This window comes from Equus asinus, chromosome 17 (genome assembly GCF_041296235.1).
Source record: "Equus asinus isolate D_3611 breed Donkey chromosome 17, EquAss-T2T_v2, whole genome shotgun sequence".
Lineage (NCBI taxonomy): Eukaryota > Metazoa > Chordata > Mammalia > Perissodactyla > Equidae > Equus > Equus asinus.
Genome location: NC_091806.1, coordinates 10,116,557 through 10,127,692, shown reverse-complemented (window position 1 = coordinate 10,127,692; position 11,136 = coordinate 10,116,557). Strand labels below are relative to the sequence as shown.

The 11,136-nt window shown below is 64.9% G+C and overlaps 1 protein-coding gene across 4 annotated transcripts in view; it reads right to left on the bottom strand.

The window, feature by feature from the left end:
• Nucleotides 1-272: 272 nt before the first annotated feature.
• TSPAN18 (tetraspanin 18) overlaps nucleotides 273-11,136 on the bottom strand; it is a 169,680-nt gene continuing 158,816 nt past the window's right edge. For all 4 annotated transcript variants that reach the window (XM_014861254.3, XM_044749842.2, XM_044749841.2 and 1 more), the window contains 5 exons: nucleotides 9,482-9,556; nucleotides 8,892-8,990; nucleotides 8,230-8,412; nucleotides 2,978-3,061; nucleotides 273-1,450 (listed from right to left, as the gene is read on the bottom strand). In XM_014861254.3, coding sequence (XP_014716740.1) covers nucleotides 1,403-1,450; nucleotides 2,978-3,061; nucleotides 8,230-8,412; nucleotides 8,892-8,990; nucleotides 9,482-9,556 — 489 coding nt within the window. In that variant the 3' untranslated portion in view covers nucleotides 273-1,402. The remainder of the gene's footprint in view (nucleotides 1,451-2,977; nucleotides 3,062-8,229; nucleotides 8,413-8,891; nucleotides 8,991-9,481; nucleotides 9,557-11,136) is intronic.

Genomic DNA, 11,136 nt, shown 5'->3' with positions numbered 1-11,136 from the left:
AGCGCATGAGGGCTGAACTGTGGGTGCTGCGCGGGTGTGAATGCGTCTGTGGGGAGACCTGTCCCCGCCCGCGCCTGGAGGGAGCTCTCAGCAACGCGCCGTGGACGGGGAAGGGACAGGAGACCAGGTCACGGCAGAAATGGCCATGACACCCTGGAGTTCTTCAGCTTGGAGACAAGGGGCCTCGGGGGTGTGGGAGAGACAACGGGTGGTTTGAACACTTCAGGAAGGAGAGCGAGCACGCGGGATGCCACGGACAGAGCCACAGCAAAACCAACCTCTCTGTGTATTGAGGTGAAGCTAAGGTCAGAGCAGTCCAAAGGCAAAAGGCTGTCTTGGGAGGTAGTGAGCTCCCTGTCCCTGGAGGTGTGTAAGAAGAGGGTAGAGAAGTCTGGCAGGGATCTTGTGGAAGACATCCAAGCCTCAAGGAGAGCCAGATGATCCTGGGGGCTCCTTCCAGCCCAGGAGCCAGGGAGCTGGTGGGGAACAGGAAGAGGATGGGCTGGGGGGGCGCGGTGGGCAGTGTGGCAAAGGGACTGTGGTGTGTGTCCATGTGTGTGTTCCTGGGGGCTGAGAGGTGTGGGGAGGCGGGAGGGAGGGCAGGGGAGAAAAGAGTCCAGAATTTTCTTAGCTGTAGAGCTGGGAAGAGGTGGCTCCTGGCCAGCCTGCCCTCTCTCTTCTGGGGAAACCAGGATGTGGAGGCCAGGGAGGGGGCGCGAGCAGCAGATCGGCGGGGACCGACAGAGCCCTGGAAGGCGTGACAGGCAGCCCGGCGATGACCAGGTCCTTGTTGAGAGTCATCATGCATGTGCTGCGTGACTGTGGATGAGAAACTGCCCCTCTCTGGGCCTTCCCGATTATTTGGCCCAACAGATGGGGAAGGCAAGGACCTCGCCAGCCGGGCCATCCTTGCATCCAGTGTCTGAAGCCCACTCTTGGCCCTAGCCCGAGGCAGGGACAGCGCCATCCTCGGAGGACCAAAGACTGCACGTAGGTTCCGATCCTCAGGGACGTGGAGCCCGAATCTCCTTGCAGCCCCTGGGCTGTGGCGCCCTCTCTCCGAGGCTTCTGGTTGCCTAGATCGTCACTTCCTCGGCACCAGGTCCTGAAGCTACGAGCAGGGGGCCCAGGCCCGGTCGCCGTCGGGCTGAGCGGAGGAGGGTCCCGGGCCAGGGCTCCTTTGCTCCCTAGGCCAGACTGCGCCCCGGGCTCAGGCGCCGGGCCCTGCGGGAGCCCCTGGCAGCGCCCGGGCCGGCGGGGACGTCAGGCCGTATTTTTGTCTTCATTTTGTATTGTTAAAAAAATAGCGATTTCCCTCCCTCTTCTCCTGCGCCCCCCGCCCCGTGGTCCCCCCTCCACCGGCCTGGAGGGCGGGGGCGGGGGCGGGCTCCCGGCTGGGCCGCTACTGGATGCCCCGGAAGAGGCACATGGCGAAGATCATGGCCAGAAGCTGCGGAGAGAGGAGGGGCTGGTCAGGCGGCCGCAGCCCCACAGGGCCGCCCACCCCGGGACAGGAGGGGCCGCCCATCACTCTCAGCATCTCCCGCTGAGGGGATTCCTGACGCTGTCCCGCCGCGAGCCCCTCTCGCCAGCCCCTGGTCCCCTTGACGCAGTGTAGTCATGGCAAGAAGGGGGTTGGGACATGGGTTCAAATCCAGAGCTGCTGCTACTGCGGGCGGCATCACCGGCCGGACACTTCCCTTCTCTGGTGAGCAGGTATGGAGAGCTCGCCACCGTGTGCAGGGCACAGTTCTAAGTGCTTACCCAGACACCTCTTCACAGACAGGGAGGGAGACACAGAGAGGTCAGGTAACCTGCCTAAGGTCACACAGCTTGGAGCGGGGGAGCAGGGTTTGAGTCCAGGCGTTCTGACCCAGAGTCCAGGCTCAGAACCTGCGCTCGCCTCTGCTAGCTCACAGGGAGGGGTGGGCTTGAAGGAGAAGGGGCCGTCTATGCTGTAACGAGGCCTCTTTTATAGGACGTGGTCAGTACGAAGTTTCCAGGATAACGGGCAAGGTGGACGCAGCCCTCCCCGGAGTCAGGAGCACAAGCTCTGAACGCCTGCTGAGCAGCCCTGACTCAGGGGGGACCCCCCGCCAGACTGGCTGATGCCCCTGTGGCCACAGCTCTTCTTGCAAGTGGCACAAGGAACTGACCCCAGGCCACAGGCTCCTGGCCAAACCTCCAGGGGGACAGTGGGGTGGGGAGGCCGGGCTGGGACAGGGATACGCAAAGGCCCCGTCTCGGAGGGGGCGGCGCCTCCGTGGGGGCCGCGGCTGGGCGCGCGGCTGGGGGGGCGGGCACACACGCTGCCTCAGGAGCCAGACGCGTGGTCCCCACCCTGGAAGCCCCGATTACGGCGCTGTCAGCACCACCGTGCCCATCAGGAAGCGGCCGCTCACCGCCCTGGGCCTGGGGACAGGCAGAGCCGGGAGCCGGAAGGACCGGGCGGCCTGCGGTCACCCCCAGGCCGGGCCGCGCGCCCCTCCCTCCCGAGCGGCCCCTTCCCCAGCCCCGGGCGGCGGCCTGAGCCCGGGAGGGGCGGCTCCGCCGGCGGCGGCAGCGCCACCTGGTGGTGGCCGCGACAGTCTGCAGCTGCCCTCCCTTTGGGGGGATCTGGGGTCGGGGGGTGGCCAAGACCACCCTTGTGAGGCCTGAACACCCCCCAGAGAAAGGCCAGGCTGCAGCCCCTGCCTCAGGTCAGCCATGCTGGTCCACTCTGGACCCTGGGCCGGGCTGGGGGTAGGGAGTGGGTGATGGGAGAGGAGGGGCGATGGCCATCCCTCAGGGCCCGGCCACCCCCGGCGCCCAAAGTCTTGCTCGGATGTGCTCCCAGTGCCATGATGATGCTCAGGCAGCAGCCGGACACGGCCGCACTGACCACCCCGTAGCCCCCACAGTGGGGGGCCATCTGGTCCTGGGTTAAGGCTCCGAGACGGAGGCAGGCTGGGGGTGCAGGCCCGGGGGCCTTCCTTACCTCGATGGCCAGCACGCCTATGGCGAGGGCTCCGGCCAGGTAGACGTAGGTTTCGAAGGCGTTGAGGATCACCGAGTAACAGCCCTGGGGGAAGGACGGGAGGTGAAGCCACAGCCTGGGGTCGGAGGCCAGCGTCAGGACCGGGCTGAAGCCTGGGAACTGGCATGCGGCCCCAAGCTCAGGCGCCAGCAGGCCCGCCCTGTCAGACCCCCGCCCGGACAGTGGGGTGCGGAGGAGGGGCGGCAGGAGGCAGCATCACTCCCAGGACCCTCTGGGCCTCCAGCTCTCAGGCGGGGCTGCAAACCGCTAGCCTGAGCACATCAGCCACGGACCCTTTCTGCATGGCTGCCCCTGTGGCTGGAATATTGGGGAATTTCCATAAATATCTGGACTTCCTGTTGCTCTCAAGAAACCAGAAGATCCAGCAAGGGGAGCCATCGTTTCTACCTGGCAGGACCTGTCAGACAGGATCAGAGCCCCCTGGGGGTCCACAGCCCCCTCCCTCCCTGTTGTCCCACACCACCCTCTCTACTCACTCTCAGTCCCTGGCTGGTGGCTGAAGGGTGTCTGGTTTTCAGCCTCCGCCCTAAGGAAACAGCCCATCCTTCTAAGCCCAGTGCACACCTCACCTCCTCTGGGCAGCCCTCCAGGACCAGCGCAGCCTGAAGGCCCCCCTAAGTGAATTGGATTCCCGTGCTGTTCCCGCTTTCCCAACAGTTCTGGGGATACCCAAACTGAGACAGAGGTGGCAATAGAGCGGGGGAGAGAAGGAGAGCAAAGCTAGGAGCTTCAGGCCCATGACTGCGGAAGACGGGGGCCAGGTGGATGTCCCGGTACCGCCTGGTGGAGACTGACCAGGGGCTGGGCGGGAAAGGCCCCCAGGGGCCCTCCCTCGAGCCCCCTAGAACAAGCAGGATACACCCAGATAAACAGACCCCATGAGCACGATGGCCCGGATCCAGTGTCCTCGGGGCTGACCGCATGTCAGCATCTTCCGGGAGGCGACTGACATGCAGATGCCGGCCTCACCCCGAGACTGGATCAAGGGTGTGGTGCGGAGCCGGGAGCGAGCATCTATGGCTGTGCTGTGGCCAGGCCGTGAGACACCCCAGGCCCGACGAGGCCGACAGAGAAAGAAGGCTCAGCCGGACACGGGGAGCCCAGCGAGGGCTGTGTGACGGGGGCACAGCCCGAGCACACCCTACATGGGCCAGCTGGTCAGGAACCAGTGTGGCCGGAGGTCCCCTCGGGGCTGGCAGGGAAGGCCCACCCGCCCAGCCAGGCCCAGGGGCCACTGTGGATCCACCCGCAGACCCGCTCTGTTCAGCTCTTTAAAACATCAGAACCCTGAGAAGTGGAACGATGACAAAGTCTGACCTGCTCTGGAGGGAAGGCAAGGGAGGCTGGGAGGATGCTTCTGGCCTCCCCTCGTCCCCTCTGGGCACCACCCACCCCCCGGGGCCAGGCATGAGCACCCAATGCCCCAGCCTCCCCCTCTGCCTCGGGTGTGCAGTGCACTGTGCGGGCCGTCCAGACACGCGTGGCCCTGGGGCCTGGCCGCCTGGGCTCGCGGTCCAGCCCCGCCACCGGCTTCCTGGCGACCTCGAGCCATTCACTTATGTTTTCTAGGCTTCAGTTGCCCCATTTGTCAACTCAGGCTGTGTAGACCAACTATTTCACAGGACTCGTGTGAGGACACAGTGAGATGCGGGGGATAAAGCAGTGTGGGCAGCGCTGGCCTGGGCCGCACCCTCCATCCCCGTTGGCACCGTCCTCTCTCTCCCTCCGCGCCCTGGAAGAGCATCCTGGGTGGTGGGAAGTGTCTGAGTGCAGAGCTGGGGCGTGGGATTACCCCCAGGTCCCCGGTGTCACTGCAAGACAGTCCTTCCCCTCCACACACACGCACACCCCTACACCACAGGGGACAGGAGCCTGAAGCCCCCCAGGGACCTTGTCCAGCAGAGGGGAGACATCCAGGCCCCTCGCTGGCCCTGGGCGGGCATTTGGGGTCTTAGCCGCTCATCTGCCCTCTGTCGAGCTCTGGCACCAAAGCCCCTTGGGGTCCCTGGACTGAAGCAAGCACACCGGGCTGGCCACTGCGAGACCTCGAAGGGAGCAGGGTGGGCGGGGACATGGACTGGACGATGCCACCTGCGCTGGGTGAGCGTCCGCTCTGGCGGGCACGCTGCTGGGGGTGCGGGTGTGTGCTCATTGCGTCCCCATTACCGCCCCTTGGGGAGGAGGGCGCCCCTTGAATTTAATACGAGGAGAGGAGGGGAGGGCAGCCAGACAGCTTGCTCGAGGTGACACCGAGGAGGAGTGAGGCAGAGGTACCTGGGGTCCCGCTGCCCCCCGTTCTGAGGGGAAGGAGCGGCATCGGGAAGGCTGGTTCCTGCTCGTCTGGGCCGGTCCCCGGCTCAGGGCCCCGAGCTCCGTCCGCGCCCAGAGAGCACCTCGTCCTCCCCTCGCGATGCAGCACCCTGACCCCCGACCCTGCCCAGTGCCAGCGCCGCCCTCCCTCGGCAGGTGAGACACCCCCACCTGCCCCCGATCTGTCGCTGATAGGACTCAGGGCAGCTAGACTAGAGGTGCCACCAAGACACCGCCCACATTACACATCCAGTATGGACCTGCCCCCGCGATCCAGGCCATTTGCCCAGCTGCCCACGGGGCGTCCCAGAGGCACACTCAACGGGCCCCCACAGATTCGAGATCTCCCTCCAAACCAGAACCCCTAAAGTCACCCCTACCCTTCTCACCTCCCTTCCCCAAAGCCGACCCGCCACCGGGGCTGGCACATTTTGCCTCCTGAATAGTTTCTCTGCGTCTCCACTGGCACCACCCTGGTCTAACCCATCGCCACTGCTCACGGGGGGGCCAGTTGAAAAGCCCCCCTGGCCACGTAGGCCCACCTCTAATCACTGGCCACTGAGCAGCCAGTGTGCTAACATGGCCACATCCCTGCACCACCCATGGGTTTCCATTGCCCTTCCAGTATCCTCGCCATGGGCCCGCTGGCCCCGGGTGGTCTTCCCTGCTGATGCCTGCCCGTTGAGCTGGTCTGGCCCTATTCACTGTGCTCCAGCCCTGCTGGCCTTCCTCTTTGTTCCTGGAACACACCGTGCTCCCTCCCACCCCAGGGCCTTTGCACATGCTGCTCCCGCTCTCTGGTCGGAATGCTTTTCCCTCACCAGGAGGATGAGGGTACAGCACTTTGTTTCAAGGAAAGTCACAGCAGCACCCACACTCAGAACCCACCGGGAAGCAGGTGGGGAGCACTGGGCCTGAGCAGAGACACTGAGCGATGCTGTGGGGAGAAAAGACCTAAGATCACCTGGACAAAAGGGGAAATGCATGGTTTCCTATTGGTGGTCACCATACCGGGCTGGGGTCCAGGTCTAGCAAGGTCACCATCTACCGGGAGGCCCCCCGATTTGTTTCCAGCAGGATAACGCATTCTTGACTGGCCTGGGTGGCCGTCTTGCCCAGGGAAGGCTGAGGAAGGAGCTGGAGAAGCTGCTATGGGGGGCTCGACTCCATGGAGGAGCCGGGGCATTCATCGTGGGTCCCCCACTTTCAGGATTTGCTCATTTCTCTTCATTGGAGCTCAGAGGTAAACAGGGCTGGGGGAGTAACTCAACACACACAGGCAAGTACCCCCGCCTTGGCTCCTGGTGGCCATGTGACTGAGTCCCAGCCAGAGGATGATTCCAGAACCGGGAAGCGGGTCAGGCTGAAGCTCTAAAGGGACAGGCCGGAAAGCCCCGGCGACAATTCGCAGGCGGCCTCAGGGCACGGTTCGCTCCACGAAGCCGTCAGTGGTCCAGCTTCCTCCTCTCGTGACGCTGACATCCCGGGGGCCGTCCTCCTCTGCAGGGCCCGAGATGGCCGTCCCCACAGCTGCCTCCCAGCCAGGGGAAAAGAGGAGGGGCCCGCCCAGCCATTTCCCTTAAGGCGCCAGTTGGCTGCACAAGTCACATCTGCTCACCTCGCTGAGGCTTCACCGCCAGGGAGGCGGGAAGGGCAGCCTTTGGCTGGTGGTCATGGGGTCTTATAAACCCCTTTATCCGAGGAGGCCAGCGAGCAGTGTGCGCCACGGCACAGGAATCTGAGGTCCAGAGAGGGCGCCTGACCAAGGGGACACAGCGGCCGACAGCCCGGGCCTGACGTCACAGCCGGGAACTCGCCCCAGGTGCCCCCGCCCGCAGCGCGGATGCCAGGCCCTCGATCCTTTATTGACGTCCCCTCCCAGTGCCGGGGGCAGGATCCTGAGGCAGGGGATGTGGCCCTCGGACCTCGAGAATCCTTCCACACGGCAGCTGCAGGGGTGGGGCGCAGGGTCCCTGGGGCAAAGCTGGGGCTGGAAGGAGCTCATCAGACGCCGGGGTCAGGCCCCAGCCCACTGTCCCCTGCCGGGCTCCCAGGCTGCCTGGGGCGCCTCACCCCGCCTCCCCCCGGCCCATCCTCTGCTCTCATTTTCTCCATGGTGGTCACTTTCTCGTGAACTGACGGCTTCTTGTTCGTCTGCTTCCTCTGACCAGACGGGGAGCCCCAGGAACAGGGGCCCTGTCTGCTGTCCCCTGCGGGGTCCCCTCTTCTGGAACTTTCCCACGAGATCCTCATGGCAGGCCAGGCCCAGTCAGGGGCGTGGGGTACGGACTGAGTTTCCCGGTCTCACATACACGCCGGACGGGGGGCTGGTCGGGGGGAGACCAAGTACAAAGCGGGGCAGAGCGGGGCCCTGCGTCCCTCAGGGTGGCACGCGCATGATGGAAAGACACCGAGATGAGGTCCTCGGGTTGTAAGAGATGCAGAGAAGTCCAGCAGCTTCCGTGACCTGGAGGGTCAGGCCAGGGAAACCTTGCTCCCTCGGGGTCAGGGGGTGCCACCACCTGGCAGATGTGACCTCCCTCAAATTGAGTGCACGGCCGACGTGGGTCCCCCTGTGTAACTGCCATTCTGGCTCCCGACCTGCATTACTGGAAGCTCAGGGAGTATTCCGCCTAGAACCCTGGAAAACTCCTACTCACCCTTTAGCCCCAGCCAAAATGCCCACTGCTCTGGCCTGGGCCATCGCTGGACCGTCTGTCACCCTCATCCTCTCTCCCTCCGTCAGCCCCATCAGGGGTCCACATCACGGCCGACATGCCCATGGGACTCCAGAGTGCCCTCCGACCCTCTGGGCCCACGTGGCTGCCCGCCCAGCTCTGAACACCACGTCCCCTGCCGGGGGTGGGGGACAAGGCCACTACCTGCTTGTTCAGGAACAGGTCCCTCCCCAGGAGGCACTCCTCCCTGCTCAGCAGGACGCCGCCCCGCGTCTGCGGTTCCCTCCGGCAGCAGGCCTCCGGCACCTCGGCATTCTCCAGGGTCAGGAGCCGGAAAACGGACGCGAACTTAAAGTCTTCAGGCCCGTTGACCCCGCAGCAGCCGAACTGGGAGGAGAGAAAGGGAAGGGTCTGGTGGGCGGGAGCTGGACGCAGGGGCAGAGGACGGACAGACGGCCTCGCCAAGGCTGCTGGGAGGCAGCGTGGGGGGTGGGGGCAGGACCCAGGTGTGCGCTGTGTGACCCTGGCAAAGTCACTGGGCTTCTCTGAGCCCCGGTGGCCTCTGTAAAGTGGTAACAATTCCCACCTCACGGGGCACTGAGCACTCAGTGAATGGCAGCGGTGATTGTCTGTGAGAGTTACAGGTGCTCGAGGACCCGAGTCCGGGAGAGTGGAGGTTTCACCCCGAGCTTGGACTGTGGTGGCGGGCAGAGGCTGCCCACTCCAGCCGGCTCAGGGCTCGGCGGCCCGGGCCCGGACTGATGCCTGGGCTCGGGCAAAGGCACGAGCAGAGAAGGACACTGGGCCAGTGTGCGCTCTGGGGGGGGGCGCGCTCTGCAGGCCCCCAGCGTCCCCGGGCCACTCACTGTGATCATGACGGAGTTCCAGGTGGCAGAGAAGACGTCCGTGTCGTTGTCGCCCTGGTAGTGCTTGCCAAGCTCCTTGGTGAAGAACTCGCGGGTGAGCTGAGGGGGGGTGGGTGCTGAGCACACGGCCCCCGGCGCCCCAGCCTCCCCTCTGTCTGCCTCGGGGAGTGGGGGGCCTCGGGGCCCTGGGACCTGGGACTCTCCTGCCCCCAACTCGGGGCAGGCCCGCAACCCCCACCCCAAGGCCTGTGCCCCCCCCATGGATCACCGACGTGAAAAGAGAGTCTACACCCCCCACCCCATCCCATAAACCTGAGCCGGGGCCCGAGCTCTCCTCGAGGGGAGTGCGGCTTATCTCGGGGTGGGGGGGCTGGCCCCGCTCCCACCCCTGCTACCCCCAGCAGCTCCTGGGACCAGCCAGCAGAGGCCCTGGGTCCTGGCCCCGGCAGAAGCCCTGGGCGGGGCAGGGGGTCTGCACGTCCTTGGGGGGCCACTCCGCCCTCAGAACCCTCTCCTTCCGGGGGTCCAGTCCCCTCCTTCCTGCTCCTTGCTGGTGGCAGGGGACCCAGGCACACGGGGCGGGTACGTACATTTTCCCTGAAGATGAAGGCCAAGATGGCCGCCGAGAGCTCCGCCAAGAAGATGATCAGAATGAACAGGAAAAACTGTGAAGAGAAGGGGCAGCTTGTGAGCCCAAGGGGGGCGGGAGGGGACAGGGCGGCTGCTCAGTGATCCACGCTTCCATCTGTCACCCGACCGACACAGTGTGCTGATTCCGTGAGACTAAGAAACTTTGCTGCCGTGAGCCAGACATTTTTCGTAATAAACGTCCCACCAATCCATCTTTGGAGTCAACATGGTTGTAACCCAAATATGGAAAAAATGAACAAACAAATACGCCTTCCGTGCCAGTGGCATCCCTTAGACGAGACCCCTTGTGCAGTGCACCATCTGAACAACCCGACCTGGCAGCCCTGGAGGGAGATGGATCTTGCAACTGGTTTGGGTCCCTCCAGGTGGATTGTACGTGCTGTGGGAACCCTGAGATCCTTGGGGATCCCTGGCCGGCTTTCCCCACCCCTCCAGCCCCAGGGCCACCTCTCCTAGCCCTGCTGCCTCTCGTTCCCATGGGAAGTGGGGAGGTGATGCTCATCATCAGAAGGTGGTGTGTCCTTCAAAATCTGAAAACCCAGGGGCCGGGCGCTGTTAACTGACAGAGCCCGCTCTGCGCACTCACTCGTTTCTTGATGTTCCCATTTCTGATGCTCCTCGCACGCTGGGCTCCATCTGCCAGCCAGCTCCCGCCCTCCCTCGCCCGCCAGCTCCTCCCTTTCCAGATCAGCTTGGCCCCAGCCCCTCTCCTGGGTCCCCCGCATCATAGTCCCAGCCGAGGGGCCCAGCCGGCCGCTGCTGCACCCCCACGGGGACCCCAACGTGGGCACAGAGGCTGTCACTCGGCCGGCTGCTTTCCCAGTGCCCGGAGCACAGGGGTGGGGCACGGCTCTCAGAGAAGGAACGAATCCGCGAGTGACCGACTCGCCTTCAGGGCCCTGCTCTCTGCTACCTCTCGGGCCCTGCCCGCTCTCAGCCACTGTTTTGGGCGACAGCTGTTGGCAGAAGAAACAAACTGGCTTTCCTTCGTGCTCAGCATCGCTGGTGCCCCGGGCATTTACAGGCGGTGACAACGCTGGAGCTGTCACCCCCTCCAGAGACACCGGCAGAGGGCTGCCTCCCCAGGGCTCACGGAGGCTGGTTCTTACACACCCTCCCAGCACCCCGGCCGCTGCCCGGACGCCCCGCCTGTGGGTCACTGTCCTCGTGGCCGCCAGCCCGCCCTGGGTGCGCCCGGGCCGGGGGGAAGCCGGGGGGGCCCGGGTTCAGCGTCAGACCCCACAGCCCACCTTCCTCACTCTGTGTGACAGGGACGATCACTCAAAGACCCGGGAGCCTGTTTCCTCATCAGAAGAAGGCTTGTGGGTCGTCATGAGATGCTGGGTGGGACGTGTCCTCCACGTCTCAAAGAGGCTGAGCGAGATCGTCGCGGAGCCTCTGCCGAGCGCAGGCGGAGCTGGAGACCCGGCTCCCAGGATGCAGGGCGCCAGGCTCCTCACAGATGCTCTGTGGACCGTGGGCGCCGCCCTCGGGGTCTCTCTCCTGCATCTTGTCTTTTCCGGCCAGAAGCAGCTTTCTGTCACTCTATCCTCATCCCGGGAAGACCCGGTCACGTCCCCTCCCTGACTCTCAG